General features: G+C 36.6%; 1 protein-coding gene across 2 annotated transcripts; it reads left to right on the top strand.

Moving 5' to 3' along the window:
- Window positions 1-843: 843 nt before the first annotated feature.
- spo11 (SPO11 initiator of meiotic double stranded breaks) lies at window positions 844-12,675 on the top strand. 2 transcript variants are annotated; one of them, XM_057363173.1, is made up of 13 exons: window positions 844-974; window positions 1,058-1,171; window positions 5,651-5,739; window positions 5,994-6,060; window positions 6,455-6,563; window positions 6,838-6,924; window positions 7,225-7,261; window positions 7,825-7,934; window positions 8,091-8,190; window positions 8,386-8,423; window positions 9,803-9,879; window positions 11,905-12,016; window positions 12,217-12,675. In XM_057363173.1, the coding sequence occupies exons 1-13, from the start codon at window positions 883-885 to the stop codon at window positions 12,334-12,336; spliced, it is 1,152 nt and encodes a 383-aa protein (XP_057219156.1). In that variant the 5' UTR covers window positions 844-882; the 3' UTR covers window positions 12,337-12,675. The 2 variants fall into 2 exon arrangements, with proteins under 2 accessions (XP_057219156.1, XP_057219155.1); XM_057363172.1 differs by lacking the exons at window positions 844-974; window positions 1,058-1,171 and having other exon boundaries at window positions 5,603-5,739; window positions 6,455-6,539.
- Window positions 12,676-17,238: the final 4,563 nt, after the last annotated feature.

Here is a 17,238-nt window from a genome sequence, read left to right as displayed (position 1 = left end):
ATTTAAATTACATAAATTACATTTAATTATGCTTTACTTTTATCTAAAGCAACTGAGGGAAGGAGGAAAGGATGTATTACTGCTGTAGCTGAAATGTGCATTCAAGCCAAGGTACATTTTATTAGTATGTGTGTTCCCTGGAGATCAAACCCACAATGAGCTACAGAAACAAGAAAAAATACATAATAAAAATATATAATTACACATATAATGCATTTTTGTTACCTATTAAGTACTTGCAAGTGATTCATATTCAATGATTATAATATTTAAGATTTTTTAAATGTGGAAGCATTAAGTATCAATTAGTCTTAAAATATATATATTTAAAATAAACAAGTAGCCTGGGACGCATTAGCTGGTAAATAATGGTCAGGCAATGATGCTCCATCGCTGTCAAATTTACTTAATATAATAATACTTCTTAAAAAACATAAGTAGCCTACTACTGAAGATTTATTAAGGTTTATTTTATTTTTTTATGAATGTTTACCATTCAAAGATTTTTGGGTGTGATTTATCTTTGAACATCCAAGAGAAAACTAGTTATAACAGATTTACACTCATATTTGGATTCTCTTCAATCTGTTAATATGAAGACTCGTTTATCTTCATGCAGCGCAGACCGACATCACAGTACCGCGAGAGTTGTGCTTAATGTGCTATCGTTCTCGCGGTACTTTGATGTCATACGCCGAGCGTTCTCCGCAACACCGCACGTAGTCAAACACATCTACTGACGCTCTCGCGGTGGTTATCTGTCGTTGAAAAACATATTCACCAGTTTCACATTCGATTATTTATTTGTTTGTTTCTATATTCTACATTGGTACTACAACTACATCAAGTAGAAACATTCGTAGGTTGGGATATTCGACTTAAATGGCTCACCAGTTCGCTGAAGTAGATAAGCTAAGGGAGACGCTACTCGGGCGCGAGGAATCTGCTGACGTGCACCGGGAGGGCATTGTCAGGTGACAGGGCAGACATCTAGATGACCTCTGTGTTCATCTGTTTAACAAACACCGACTGAATATGATTTGTCCGTCATGCACAGACAGGATGTTTTGACGCGGATTGAGACAGTCATTCAGACTGTAGTCACGAGTGTGTCTAAAGGTGAGGCACCTGTGCTGAGTGTGATGAACAGATCCAGCTGGGCCAATGTCAGGTGAGTTTATAAAAACATTCTTTCAAAATAAAAGTTTAAATAGGCAATTCTGTTTAACATTTACTTTAAAGGTCTCCTCAGACGAGCACTTTCAACAAGTTGGTATGATTTATTAGAGTCTTCATGAAATGTCTGGAACATATTTTGCTTAAAAACCCTCAATGGCTGTGTAAACAAAACCCTTCTTGCCTCGTCAAAAACAGCTATGCTCACAGCAACCCGTTTTGGTGCATGTCTCTTTAAATGATTAATGAGTTACAGCGAACCCCACCCCCCTTCTGTCCGGCGTGTCAACACAACACACGTGTAGTACTGCCATGGCAATGGTTTAGCTAAATTATGTTTCCTGAATTACTCTGCGGTTAGTTTCGTCTTAAACGTGTCAAATCATTCGTCCGGAGACAAAAAAAATCCGTCACAGCAAACAGCGCTCACGTTGTGCGTGTATGCTTGCCTAAAATCCACAGAATCCACTGCAGATCTCAGTGGAATTACATGGATTTTAGCGCTTGTCGTTGAAAAGTTATAACGTTACACACACAACGTGAGAGCTAGTTTGCTGTGACAGATTTTTCAGCCTAAGCACGAATGATTTGAGACGTTTAAAACGAAACTAACCGCAGTGTTCGCCCCTGTTCTTTAGCAAAACAAACAGCTTGCCGCAGCTGAACATATTAACGCACATAATGTATTAACATTCATACAGCTAAACTCCAAGTGTCCATCTGCACTTATATACAGTAAGTTTAACACTGGCTTTGAATGTTCTATTTAGCCCGTGACTGACTTAGCTCCCTTCTCTATCGTATGCTAACGTTATCCTCCTATATATACGGTACATGTACGTCAATTCAGACGGTTGATAAATATGATTTACATCGGCAGCTTTGTCTCGTTCAGTCGGTCTCGATCCATCTTGAGGAACAACTTTGAAGCTAATAATGCTTGTACTGTCCCAGGTTGAAAAAGCACTCCGGTTTGAAGTGATTCACGCAAACAAGCAGGTTTTTACTTATGGTTTCTGATGGATTTCCACTAAAAATAAAATAAATCCACTCCTGTCTCTTCCTAGGTTTGGACTCTGTGCAGCGACTACATTGCATGTTGTCCATGAACTTTAGCCATGGCGTCACGTACACCGCTGTCGCATGTGAAAACAACAATGGCGGAGCGCGGTGGGTGGAACTGTGTAGATTAAGGGGCGGTAACATTATAATAAAATCCGCTTTGGACGTCACAATCGGAGCGAAATCTGAACGGCTCGATTTCTCACATGCTTGCAGGGAAAGGCACACCAAAACAAACTTACTGGGTTCTTATTTTTCACGTTTTCTGGGTTGCTAGATGCACCGGGGACCCGATTATAGCACTTAAACACAGAAAAAGTGGGGTTTTCATCTGATGTCTCGTTTAGATTACATTTAATTATGTATTTGGCGGGCACTTTTATCTAAAGCAACTGAGGGAAGGAGGAAAGGATGTATTACTGCTGTAGCTGAAATGCGCATTCAAGCCAAGGTACATTTTATTAGTATGTGTGTTCCCTGGAGATCAAACCCACAATGAGCTACAGTAACAATAAAAAATATATAATTACACATATAATGTATTTTTGTTAGCTATTAAGTACTTGCAAGTGATTCGTATTCTCTATGCATATTCAATGATTATAATATTTAAGATTTTTTATATGTGGAAGTATTAAGTATCAATTAGTCTTAAAATATATATATATTTAAAATAAACAATTTTAAAAACAACAAGTAGCGAATAAATAAATTAGGAGGAAAAGAAAAATTTAGAAGATATGTGTTACTGTATATTTATGGCCTATGCAATCTATCTGTCTGTCTGTCTGTCTATCTGTCTCTTTATGTAACATGCAAAATAGTAAATATCAGTTTTTCTGTCTATCCATAAGATAAAAATGGTATCTATCTATATGTCTGTCTGTCTGCCTGCCTGTCTATCTGTCTATGTAACATACAAAATAGTAAATATCAATTGTCTGTCTATTAATCTGTCCGTCTGTCTGTCTGTATGTCTAACATACAAAATGGTAAATAAATATTTTTCTGTCTTTGTATCTGTCTGTCTATAGGATAACAAATTATATCTATCTGCCTGTCTGTCTGTCTGTCTATCTATAAGTTAAAAAATTATATCTATCTGCCTGTCTGTCTGTCTGTCATACAAAATGGTCAATATTAGGGATGCACTGATCAATTTTGGCCGATAACGACAACCGATGACTCTTTCAAATTGGGAGCCGATAATCGATATATTAGCCAATATACAGTATCTAAACATTTTCTGAGACTGAAACAAAAGGCAAAAAGTGGACAACTGCTTCTATTTGAAAACATTCACTGCAGAAAACAAGGTAACCATTAGTTCTCTTTTTTTCCCTGAAAATCATGTACCAAGCCTACTTTACACTAGTTAAATATTCTTTAACATTTAAACGTTTCTGGTATAATGTTTATTTAATAAATAAATTATAGATGTTCTTCCAGAGCAACCCAGAAAAGTGTTCTTAATAGCCACGAGTCTTACAGGTTTCAAGACAGAAATCATTCAGACTGCAGTCAGCATTAAACAATATGCTTTTGTTCCTATAATTTACATATTCATAAATATCTACATACTGTACCTACATCAACAATGTTTTGCTAATAACAGTAAGCGAATGATCACGACGGAAAGACAGTACTGTACTGTTTTTTAACTGTGACCAGCGTGCAGATGAAGTGGTTTAACCAGAGAAAATTATTCATAATTTATCGGCTATAATTGATCGGCCTAAATGTTATTATCGGCCGATACCGATAACATTAAAAATGACCATTTATCGGCTGATAATTTATCGTGCATCCCTAGTAAATATCTTTTTTTTGTCTGTCTGTCGGTCGGTTGGTCTGCCTGTCTGTCTATAAGATAAAGAAAGAATGTTATCTGTCTGTCTGCCTGTCTGTCTGTCATGTAAAATGGTAAATATCTATTTTTCTGTCTGTCTTTTTATCTGTCTATTTGTCTATCCATAACATAAAAATGGTATTTATCTATCTTCAGTGCTTGAAGTGGGCAATACCGGCACTTCTCTATTTTAATCTTTAGCATGGCTTCACTTTTTCTTGCGTACTGGCACTTCACACATGTTGCCGGTACTTTGCCACTCCGAGTCAAAGCGTCATTTTAAGTCACAGCCAAAATGCTTCCAGTCAGTGAGATTAGCGTGGAGCTACCCAATTTCAAAAGGTTGACCAATCAAACACAGTTTACAGAATTCCAGCCAATCAAATTACAGAGGCCAAGCAGCATTTCAGCCAATCAAACTGAAGAAGACAGTCAGCAGGTGAGCGCTAATGAGTGTGTAGTGAGATGTGAGAAGGCAAAATAACAAAGCCAACGGTTTTAAACCTAACAGATTTATAGCATATAAAGCATAAGGTATGACTGTGTGTGCATGTGGTAGATTTAATTAACAGAAGAATCCAATAGACTGCAGAAAAGGTAATGAAATAACTGAAATGATCAATTTTGGCCACATTTGTATTTAACATTATTACATCAGTTGTTTGGCAAATGGTTCCTTTAGTAACCAGTTTTGTACCGGATCCAAATCCGTTTTGTATATGTCCAAATCATACTGTGTTTCATTCTAGAAGTTTCAAATGTGGTAATAATTAGCATATCCCCACTTCAAGCATCTGTCTATCTAACTGTTGGTCTGTCTGTCTAAACTTTATGTATTTACAAATGAAGTAACTTTTTGACTGTATCATTTTCAGGAAGGGGTTAATGAACACAGTGCTCTCTCTCTCTCTCTCTCTCACACACACACACACACACGCACGCACGCACGCACGCACGCACGCACGCACGCACGCACGCACACACACACACACACACACACACGCACACTTAAAATTCTGTCCAAAAGGTTTTCACTGTATAATAGCTCATGTTTAGAACAAAGAAAACTGTCTGGTCAGATCTACTTCAAACCTCCCTAAGGCTTAACGCACGTTTCTGGGGCCCCTCTGCGGCCGAGGCCCTGACAACTCAGCTCTTGGCTTATTGCTGTAATAAATGTTTCCCTAGTGCAGGTATAATATGACAGATTTTTCTCAAAGCAGTTTTGATAATGAAAACCTCATTTAGCTGAATCATTTCTTTCCCCATGAGAGCAAAATAGATATAAAACCTTATTGTGCCTGCTTATATTTTCCCAGCGCAACATTTGGTAATGATCATCTTAAGATTTCTCAAATTAGACATCAAGATGTTTTTCCCAAAACATTTCGCCCGTACACCTAGTCTTGAAGTAACTCAAGACGACATCATTTCTTGTACATATTTCAGGGCATGTTATGACTTAAATGATATTAGGCAATCAATAAGTCAAATTGTCTTGGAGGAAGTGGAAAATGAGGGAAAAGAAAAGAACAGCAGAAAAATGATTGATATAATTCTCAGGTTTCATGAGTCTATTGGATTGGTACTGAAGCCAGATGCATCTGTAGTGACTCTTCGATGTGACTGGCCTTCATCAGCCACCAAATTTGGTAAGATTCTTTTTTACATTATTGTTATTTTATATGTTTGTACATATTTGTACAGAGAATACTTCTCTCAAGAGCATTCAACTTTATGAGTTGGCAATTTTACATGATTTATACGACGTGAAACATAATTATGACATGAACAGGCCTTTAACACGAAACAATGAGCTTTATTTTTCAGCAAATGTTGTGAAACCAGTCAAACTAATGTTGCCAAACATGACTTTATCCAGCGTGTTCCTGTTTTCTGTTTACAGCACTGATTTTAAAGCTCTTGTCTGTAATTTACAAACTTGTTCAAAGTGACTCCTATGCCACTAAAAGGTGAGCGTTCAGTATATTTCCATGACATTCTTCACTAGTTCATTTTAAATGGTCCATCAGTGAGAAGAAAACACATTTAGCATTATTTTTGTTTGAGTGATTTGAATTGATTTAGATGACATGGACCAGAAAATGTCAACTTTCCAAAAGTCTTTCATATTGTATATTTCGGAAAGGTTTTCTTCAACCTGTTTCATGTCTAAATATTTAGCATTCTTATCCGTCAGCTATTACAAGAACATTTTATTGAAGCCATCTGTGGGCATAAGCGATGATGTATAAATCTGCAAACAGTGCCATAAATCATCTGATATAGAGAGCAGGTGGAACCTTTGATATTTATGAAGTGATTTGTCAAGTGCACCTGTGCTGAACTGTTTTTTCTGTCCGTCAGGGATATATATTACAATGATCCACAGCTGTTTGGGTCACAGAAGACCGTGGATTCCATCGTGGATGACATTTCGTGCATGCTCAAGGTTCCCCGCAGGAGTCTGCATGTTGTATGTGCCCGTTGCTGTAATGTGTGATATTAGCATTTCTGAGACCGTTTTACACACTGTCCTGCTCAAGTTAACATACCCTTCTTTTTGACATTTATACAACTGATACACTATAAACAAGACCAAAAATAGCTACAAATACAAAAATTGTCTACAGTTTCTGATATTGTGTGTCTGTGTAATTTATTAAAATGCTAGTTGCCATTTCACAGATTCTGCAAGGGGAATGTAAGCTTACGTACCATCAAGCGAATCATTACTTTTTTCCTCACAGTTTGCAACATCCAAAGGCCTTATCTCAGGTGATCTGTGTTATTTGGAGGAAGATGGTACGATGGTGGACTGCAGTTCGAGCACCACAGTGAGTCTAGATCAGAAACTCAATGCGTATTCTTCTGTAACGTTCACATCATGAGCATGATTGATGTCATCTCCTGGCCAAAATCGTTCATCTGTAATTCCACCAACAACATTTTTAGACTTGAGACAGTCACATGAGCTTTACTCAAATGCTGTCTTACCACTGGAAAACATTAGTCTGAGACAGCTTTCTAAATCTACTCGGTTATTTTGTCTGTTTGGAGTTGTGTGATGTTTTTATAAAGATGAGGCTATTTTTGTTGCGAAACCATTCGAGATGTTTTTATAATTCTGTCCACAGGCCGTCCCCGTGTCTTCCAATGTTAGTGGGATCAATCGTATCCTTTTGGTTTAAGCACATCGCTGATTTATTTATGAACACTAGTGTTCGAAAATGTAGGGTCACTTGCTCATTCTTTATCATTTTTCATTTTAGAATGAATGTGAAATCATCAAAACTGAGGAATAACACAGATGTATCTATAGGATTGAATGTGTTTAATGATTATTAATGTGTTGGCACAATTATATTTTTATCTATAAATCAAATTTTAAACACATTTAACAAATGCTTTCAGTTCACAAGTTTTTAAGATCATATGAAACATTTCAGTCAACGGTATATTGTATATTGTGTGTCCCCAAGCAGACTTGTGATGTATAATATTAAGCTTTACACACAATAAATACGTTTTACGTTGTGAAATGGTAGCTTTCATTTACTTACCCCGCTGATTCTCCATACCTGTAGCACTTTTCTGCTCCATAAAAGGAGATGTTTTGCAAAACCTCTAAAGTGCTTTTTCCAGAAAGTGAAAGAGAGCGAGACAATGTCAAGTTTCAAAAAGAACAGAAAAGTTTGTAAGACTGGCGATCTGTTAGATTCCTCAGCATCACAAAGACATTGTATCATCTGCCAAATTCATCCTTATAGTGGAGAAAGATGCAACTTTCCAGAGACTCCTGGACGATGACTTTTGTACCAGACTGTCTCCATGCATCATCATAACTGTAAGCATGCTGTCATCATGATCCTGAAGATCAACTGGAAGAGCACAGCATCATGGGTTTGACTCCAGGGGAATATTGTGATAAATGGATAGCTTCTGTCAAATTGAGAAATGAAAGATTGATAGATTGTTCAGATGTGTTTCATGTGCCTGTCAGGGTAAAGGTGTTCCTGATGTCAACAGCAGACTGATGGTGAGGAAACTGTGGGACACACTACATGTCCCAGTCTTCGCTCTGGTGGATGCAGACCCGCACGGTACATATAAACACACACCCTGTTTGATAGTAGGTCCCGGTGTGGTTTACCTCCGCTCTGTCTGACACTGTCATTACCAATGGTTCTAACTGACTTCTTGCATGTGCACGCTTTACTTTGTTCTTGCCCAAATGAAGCTGGCCCGTAGGATAATTGCATGGGTATGGTGGTGATTGCATCTATTTTTTTTCCCAGGCATCGAGATCATGTGCATCTACAAGTACGGCTCAGTGGTGAGTCCTGTTTCCTGCTATTTCTGTGCTGTTTCCAGCAAGGCCTGTGCAGAGTATTGCATTGCGGCGACATGTAATTATTCTTTTCTCTTTGTGGCAAGAAAAAGAGGAAGTACTCGTTCATAAACTTCAAATTTACCCGATGGAAAGAGTGAAGCATTTTTACATGTGTGTGTGTGATACATATACAGAGTATGTGGCTATTTCGGATGTGTTCAATACTGCACAAAAAATAATATTGGTGATCAGTATTTTGTGGTGAATTTTAGTATAAATATCATAACCTAAACCAGATTCATTTAGATCTTGTTTACACATGGTCTGTCTGAACTGAGCTGATCACAAGAGGTCTGACAAAAATTGCATTGTATTATTTTTTGACTCTGTTAGCAAATTATTATTATTATTAGTTAGTAGAAGTTGGTAACACTACAAGTAAAGGTTAGTAAAGGTTAGCTAACAGGAACTAACAATGACTAATATAGTTTTACAACATTTGTTAGTCTTTGTTTGTAAAATTAGTACGCAATTGGAATTACAGTTTTTCGTGTTAGCTGATTGTAATGTTAACAGATACAACTTTGGATTTTAAAAGTGTATTAGTGAACATTAAGATTGACATTAATAAATAAGATTAATAAATGCTGTAAGTATTGTTCATTGTTGTTACATACAGTATATATAGTTATATATTCAACTATGTTAACAAATGAAACCTTATAGTACAATTTCACGAAAGATTTATGTATTAAACAAACAAACAAAACAAATTTGCCAATGGGGTCAGTAAAATAAGGCAGATTATATAAAAACAGTTCTTAAAGTGATAGTTCACCCAAAAATGAAAATTCTGTCATCATTTACTCACCCTCTTGTCATTTCAAACCTGTATGACGTTCTTTCTTTGATATTTTGAAAATATTTTTGGCACCCATTCACCCATTGTATGGACACAAAACCAATGCAAGTGAATGGGTGCCGGTTAACAATGTTTTTCAAAATATCTTCTTTCGTGATCTGCAGAAAGTCATACAGGTTTGAAATGACAAGAGGGTGAGTAAATGATGACAGAATTTTCATTTTTGCATGAACTATCACTTTAAGTACGTTATACTGAAGAACAAACAGAAAAATAATTCACACTGTGAACACTGTGACTTGAACATTTTCATTGATCCAAACCAGTCACATGCTTTCTGATTCAATCAGAATTGCTTAGAATTAGTTTTTCCTGTAGCTCAGTAGTTAGAGCATGGCGCTAGCAACGCCAAGGTCATGGGTTCGATCCCAGGGGTTGCACATACTCGGATGTTTGATTTGCTGTGATAATGAAGTCTGTGTGACTGTCAAACTTTATGAACTCTGTGATTTGTCCTCAGTCGATGGCCTTTGAGGCGCGCAGTCTGACTGTCCCCAGTGTGCTGTGGTTGGGCCTCCTGCCTTCAGACATTCAGAGGTTTGGGAAAGTCAACTCATTACTTTACTCTGTGGTTTGTGATTGAGGCCGGGCTGGCTTTGCTTTCCGCTTTCTGGCCTTTTTTGTTTTGGTTTTTGTTGCTGTTTTTTTATTTCCTTCCTCTTGAAAGCTATTTTAAGTGGGTTTGTCAACTGTCATGGGCTGTGAATGAAATCAGAACCACTTTTCAGGAATCTATGGGAAAAACTAGAGAAGACAAAAATGAATTGCGGCCGTTAATGCATATGCTATGTTAAATGCTTTTGATGGCCACCTGTCTAGCACTCGGGTACAAGAGCCTTTTGTGCTGTTAGAACTGTCTTGGAGGGATTCACCAGCTGATGTTTATTTGCACGTTTTCTTGTTTTACATCAGAAAAGAATCAGATGCAAACGTGCAGAAAAAAATACTGTGGGATATGTAGCAGAGCATTGCAGCGGTTTTCAATTTGTTTGTCATGAACCCTTTTAAAGCCAGACAAGATATTTCATCTTTACTAGTCGTAGAAATCGTAGAAATGATATTGCTTTGTAGTTTGATGTATATAGTTGGTGTTGCACATAGGTTTCTTTTACTGATATCAGCTGGCATTGTTTCAGGTCAAAGTAACTAAGATGAATGAATTCGACATGACAACATTTTTTTTGTCTGAATCTTTTACAATTACAAAAGGCTGGAAACATCCTCAGGTCTTTCGGTTCGTTCTGATTCCGACAGCATCAGCACATTCACGCTGCCAGTTTCCTGCTCCACCTCAGTCTAAACGCTCTCTGTGGCACTGATATCTTGTGCAGGCATTACATTGACGTCACCTATGTATACAGAAATATGATGTATGAAAACCGATTCACACGCACATATACTGTATGGAACACTTTATTTTGAAATCAATATTTGTCATTTATAGAAACATACTTTACATGTATCAGGTTTATTATATGCCCATATGTCTGCATGAGCTCTGTCAGGTTTGTGAAAGCATTAGTATTTCTTACTATTCCTAATACACCATAGCTATGAAAAGCAGAATCTGACTTGGTCTTGTTGTGTGTTGAAAGATTATGCAGATCTTGTGCTGTGTGAAGAGTGGGTATTCGAACATTTGTGATTTGAAAATCTCAGAACATCAGCTGTTTCTCAGATGCTGGAAGTAGCACATGTGGGACTATCAAGATGCTTACATAACACGCTTGAACAATTTTGATGTTTTGTTTAAGAACCACCATTCTTTATGTCTAAGAGACAGCAGACAAATATAGAAAAAAACATTGTTTGTGCTTTTTTTGTTACACGTGTAAAGAGTAGGGAATTATATAGGCTAGTCAGAAATTGCTATATTGGACAGTAAAACAAAAACAGAAACTTGCAAACAATAAAGTGACATTTTTATCTATAAAGGCAATTCCTACAAATTTATCATGGAAATCAACCAGATAAAGAGTCTGTGTTTTCTCACTGTTCGCAGTTATAAATGCATACATGTAGCCTATCTGTATTATAAGAGACAAACATCATCTTTCAGAGGGGAAACTAAAATTAAATGTCTCTGGTCATGTGACACTTTACACCACCCCAAAAAATTCAGATTTAGTGGACATTAATGTAATGTAAACTGTATAATTTTCATAAATTGTGGGATTAAATAGGTTAATTAGCACTTGTACTAAATAAAGTGTCTAGTTATGAAAAGAAACAGACTTTAAATATTGCAGGGAGGAATGTGGACATTGTATCGGCATCTAGTGGAGAGGTTGCGAATTGTTTGTTCGTTTGTTGTGTAGAAGCAACATGGTGAATTCCATGTAAGGGGCTCTGCAGTGTATGTAGATAGGAATAGCTCATTCTAAGGTAATAAAAACACAACGCTTCATTATGTAACGTCTTTATACACCTCTGAAGACATAGTTATGTAGATTATATTGCATTTCTGTCAATAGATCCTTCTAAAAATTACACACTGGAGCTTCAAGTCATGTTTGAGTGCATTGTTGTAATATTGTTTTGAAACAGTGTTTGTACACACAGGTACAGGATTCCAGAAGAAGCTATGATTCCATTTAGTCAGGCAGATGAGAGGAAAATCAACAGCTTGAGGAGCAGACCGTACATCACCTGCCAACCAACATGGGAGAATGAGGTGAAAGTTCTTGTAAATACATGATTTTGTTTTTTAATAAATGTATTAAAAGTGCAGAGTTCTCACAGATGATTTTGCATGTTTATGACACAAAATGTGACATTAGTGGCTTGACATCAGGGTAACTTTGTGAATGCATTGTCCAGTTCTTAAGACAATATATGACGTAATGTATGAGTTTGTGTGTTTATTGATTTCAGATCAAAGCAATGCAGAGACTGAAGCAGAAAGCCGAGATACAGTCCCTGGCATCTATAGCTCCTCGTTTCCTCACTAGAGTTTATCTTCCGAACAAACTGCGTTATGGTTGCTGGATATGAGCTTATACTGCCATCTACTGGAATAACATCTCTACTACAGCAATCAATTATTGAATTCAGCAGAAGATATATTTAGTGTTACAGCGTTTTTATTTTAAACTAGCTTACTTACTTTAGCTGTTCTGTATGAGTGTCGCTGGATGTACTGGCTAAGAGCTTCTGATAGCTGGTTCGAAATGTCATGTTCACAAATTCTTTACAAATAGGCTTAAATAAACTGCAGTTTCTTGTTAATTTGTTTCTAACTTTGTGATAACTTATTTATTAGTAGTATAAATCAACAACAAACTATTCTAAAATGCCGTCATGAAAATGATTGCTTACGATAATATCCCAGATGTTCGGGGAAGCAATGTATGACATTTTCATTAAAATGTTCACTTTCCCAGACAGTGATTTAGTTTTTTGTGATTCTCTTAAACCCATTGGGTTGCTTTGTTCACAGATTCATTTTTTAATATGCTTTCAGGTGAAACTTGGATAGTTTCTTTACAGTTACACCATTTTAGCACTAGGGGGTGCTGTTTATATAAAACTGACGCATCTGGCAAGTTTTCATTAAAAAAACTTTACAATAAGGTTTTAGAAAATGCATTACCTAACATGAACTAAGATGAATAAATGCAGCAGTAGTATTGTTAGTTAATGTATGCTAATGCATTAAGTAATTTCTACAAATACAACCATATTGTAAAGTGTTACAAAGTGGCGTTCCTAGGCCCTTTTTGAGCTAAATCCCCCCTAAAGTTCTAGCCTAGCCCCCTAAAATATTGTGAGTAATTATGTAATCTGTACAAGAATTCGAGATCGCTTTTAGGCCCCTTTAAAACTCTTATTATGAAAACGGCGACAGGCTGCGAGCGCATTCTTCAGTTCACAACAGCACAGAGTGGAGTGGACGTCATAAGCAGAGTAACGTTACAAGGTGTGTGCATTAACATGACATCTGCATATTTGCCATTCTTTGTTATAAATGCAGCTTAGTATGATGCGGGTTTTATTAATTTAAAACATATTGTGGATGTGATAGATGAACACGCAGTCATGCACAGGAGTGACAGCGCTCGTGCTAATCAGAATGAATGGCTGGGAAACAACATATCAAGTTATTCCTACTAGGGTTGCACGGTGTACCGGTGCTACGGTAGCATCGCGATGCTAAAGCTTAAAAATACCCGCGATGCCACTGTATTTTTGAAACGGTAGTACCGTAGGTAATGTTGCATATGCGCATTAATATTTATTTGAACACTTACATCTGCCTTTTTGCGGTGTTTATCTCCAAAATGAATGTGTGTTTTGAATGTCTCGGACGAGTTAATGATTCAAATTGGCGATTTGAACGAGTTGGTTAAATGATTCACTAACTCAGTGGAAAATTGACGCCACCTACTGGCCGTTTTAGTTCTGCATTTAAAGTAAGCCTAATATTTCCCTTTATAAAGACTGCTGTGTCAATTAAATTTGTCCAACATTTGAATTAGTTCCTACGTGAAAAATGATCTAGTGTACTTTAGTATTTACTACAGTAAACTACTAAAACTCATAGATACTAGTGTTTTTGAGTCTTATCATAGTAAATAATTAAGTATACTACAGTATTTATAGTATTTACGACTAAATGTAAATGTATTTGCTACAATTTATACAATTACTACAGTTAATAAAACAACATATTCTAGTGCAAAGTATAATACAGTTTACTATAGTAAATACAAAATGTTAAATCTAAATCTGTGTTTTTTGTATAAATTTGAATTATATGGCACAGCATCGTGATACTACTTGGTATCGAGATACTTCAGCTGGTATAGTATCGTAAAACATGTTTATGGTACCGTGACAACCCTAATTCCTACTAGTAAATAATGACTCAGCAGTTGATTGTAACATTTATTATATTGATTTGTGGCTGTTGTTGTCACTTTGAATGATAAATGTTGCAGATTGATCGATTAATGTGATATATAATATCTTGTATGCTTTTCTGCATATTCTTTCTTAATTATTTATTTTAGTAATGTATACAGTATGTAGTGCTTAGAGAGTGGTTATTTATATATATATCCTCATTGGAGGCTGAGCCCCCCTAATATTGAAAGCCTAGAATTGCCCCTGGTGTTACCTATGGTGTAAACACACAGCAGCAAAAAGGAAATCATATTGAGAAAAACATGTTGTAATAATCCAATGAGATTGTGCGGCACACAATGGTCTGGTCTCACCATCATGGAGTATAAATGAGAAATAACTGAGACTTGAACAATCGAATTGTCGCTTGAAGAAACGAATAAAAAAAGCTAAGTTCACATTTAAAATGTATTTTTATTCAATACGACTTGGATTTGACTCTATTACTTAATTACAATTTTAAGTACAATCCCAATATCTTGAATATATCTAAAACATTAAAAAAAAAACTTAAAACTAGATACAAAAGTGCTGTAGATAAAAAGTGCTTTTTTAGTTTGAGAACCTGAACTAAGCATGCATGTCTAATCTAAAGCTGATCAAATGAGCTGATATTTTTATATCCGTATTGACACTGACACAGTCATAAGGATCTACAAAGTTTCTCTCATTTCCTGTTGTCTGGTGCTTGTCTCAAGCCAGCATGTCTTTCTGCAATTGTACAAAAGGCCACATTTAAATTTATTTTAAAAAAAGCTTTGGGGGATGTCAGTCTACACATGCTTTGCATTATTTTTCCCACGAAAGAACAGGTTTGGAACAATGTAAGGATGAGTAAATGATGACAGGACAATTACGTATTCAAGAAATATACAAATAAATTTAAATTGAGGAACATGTTCATCATGGCAGAGATGTATGCATTTTTTACAGATCCATACAGAAAACATACTTCATTCAAGTTTAAACCCTTGTAATTATGAAGATGTCTGTAGTTGAGGTGGGTCCAAGTCAATGGACAGAGACATTTGTCTGCAAAGAATAAGTAAAGCCTGGAAGACAAAGGGTCTTTCTGGTTCTCGGAGGTGTGAGCAACTGCACGTTACAGTCTTTGAGGCTAGAATAGGTGTGAGGTCACAATCGGTATAACACCAACACTTAAATGCTTAGCAATGAACTGCCAATAAAGTCTCTCCCATGAGAGACAGTGTCGATCATTTGATCATTCTTCTCGTTGTCAATTAGCTGTGTGTTCAACTATAAAACAAGTATCATTTAACCATGTTTTTGGATAACAATTTGAATTTCACTATATGGTATATCAAAGTACCATGGTCTTGCAATAGCCTACAGTACAATAAAATGAAGGGTTGACCTTCCTGTATACTGCACAGAATGTAATCTCTCAAAATATTTACTTATTCTTTCTTCAAATACACAGTCAAACAAACTAGATGTGAGACACAATTGCTCAAGCAAGACAATGCTGCCTGTCTGCGCCTCTCTCTGACTTGCACCATTGTTGGTCTGGCATGTAGAACTGATAGATGTGTCGCACATTGGGACACTTGGCATCGTGCATAAACTATATTTTGAAAAATATCGGAGAGCATTTCCATTTCAAGGGTTTAATATACTCAAAAGTGACGCAACACAGTGTGGTCAATGTTTGACCTTTATTTGATGTAGTGCGTATTGGTGTCAGCTTAAAGTGATATTTCACCCCAAAATGAAAATTCTGTCATCATTTACTACTCAACCTCTTGTCATGTCAAACCTGTATGTGTTTCTTTCTTCCACAGAACACAATAAGATATTTTGAAAAATGTTGTTGACCGAACAGCGATGGCAGCCATTCACTTGCAATGGTTTTGTGTCCATACGTTAGAAGTCAATGGCTGCCACCGCTGTTCGGTTATCAACGTTCTTCAAAATATCTTCTTTTGTGTTCTGCAGAAGAAAGAAAGTCATACAGATTTGAAATGACAAGAGGGTGAGTAAATGATGACAGAATTTACATTTTTGGGTGAACTATCCCTTTCATTTATCCAGCTTCCACTAAGAGTCAGGTTTGTGGTTATGCATAAATATATATATTTTTGCGTTAAGAAATGTTTTTTCCTTCTGTTCGATTGTGGGACCCACCAGCATGCTTGCAGATGTGAAAGAAATTGTGTATTTATCTGATCTCTCTGCAACTTTCTTCAAACCTTTTTTTTGCCTTTCATCATTGTAACTTTCTCTCTAGACTTGCTGTAGCCGTGAGAAATGGCTCCTAGTTCCTGTGGCTCCTGTGACTCGAGTGTTAAGGGTGTTAACGTTCTCACATTAGGCTGCACTGTAAATTTGAATGACAGTATGTGAGCCACTGACAGGCTGGTGTTGAATTCTTTGATGCTAAGCTCTTGATCGGGTATTACATGCCACCTTGTGGAATAAGGAACAATGTGCTGGTCCCTGAGGCCAAAGAGCTACATTTTACAGTACATCACAAACAAACCATTTCACTTCCTCATAATAATGGTAAAAATAGAATGCTGTACACTGTTGTAATGTCAAAATATATGTGTCGGCATTGCCAGTGACAGTTTTCCACTTGTTACTTGCGGGTCACCTACGGTTATTGACAGGTCAGCTGAGGACACAGCACCAAGGCCAGTAGCAGGTCACTTCCTGCAACCATTTGTGGATGGATGGTCACCTGCTGGCACTGACAAATCATGTGTGGCCATTGACAAATTACCTCCTGTGACCAGCTGCAGAATATCTAAATCTAAAAGTCTGTCTGTGACATGTTATGTGTGACATGTGTTATGGATGTGACATTTTCAGACAAAACTTGAAATATATATTCTCAGAGAATGTGTTTATTACCGACATATTGCACCACCTGTTTATATTTTACAAAACCTCTGTTGATAGAGTCCAGACATCAGAAAAATATCTGTTTATATTTTAAAGGAGGGAAAAAAGGGAAAAATGAATGCGTTA

This window comes from Triplophysa rosa, linkage group LG21 (assembly GCF_024868665.1).
Source record: "Triplophysa rosa linkage group LG21, Trosa_1v2, whole genome shotgun sequence".
Lineage (NCBI taxonomy): Eukaryota > Metazoa > Chordata > Actinopteri > Cypriniformes > Nemacheilidae > Triplophysa > Triplophysa rosa.
The sequence above is the reverse complement of the archived record's forward strand: the minus strand, read 5'-3'. Positions and strand labels throughout refer to the sequence as shown.

Coding starts and splice junctions, on each gene's coding strand:
- spo11 (XM_057363173.1), top strand. CDS start 883: ATGGCTCACCAGTTCGCTGAAGTAGATAAGCTAAGGGAGACGCTACTC. Junction 5,740..5,993: donor TTCATCAGCCACCAAATTTG/GTAAGATTCTTT, acceptor TTCTGTTTACAG/CACTGATTTTAAAGCTCTTG. Junction 6,564..6,837: donor CCCGCAGGAGTCTGCATGTT/GTATGTGCCCGT, acceptor TTTTCCTCACAG/TTTGCAACATCCAAAGGCCT.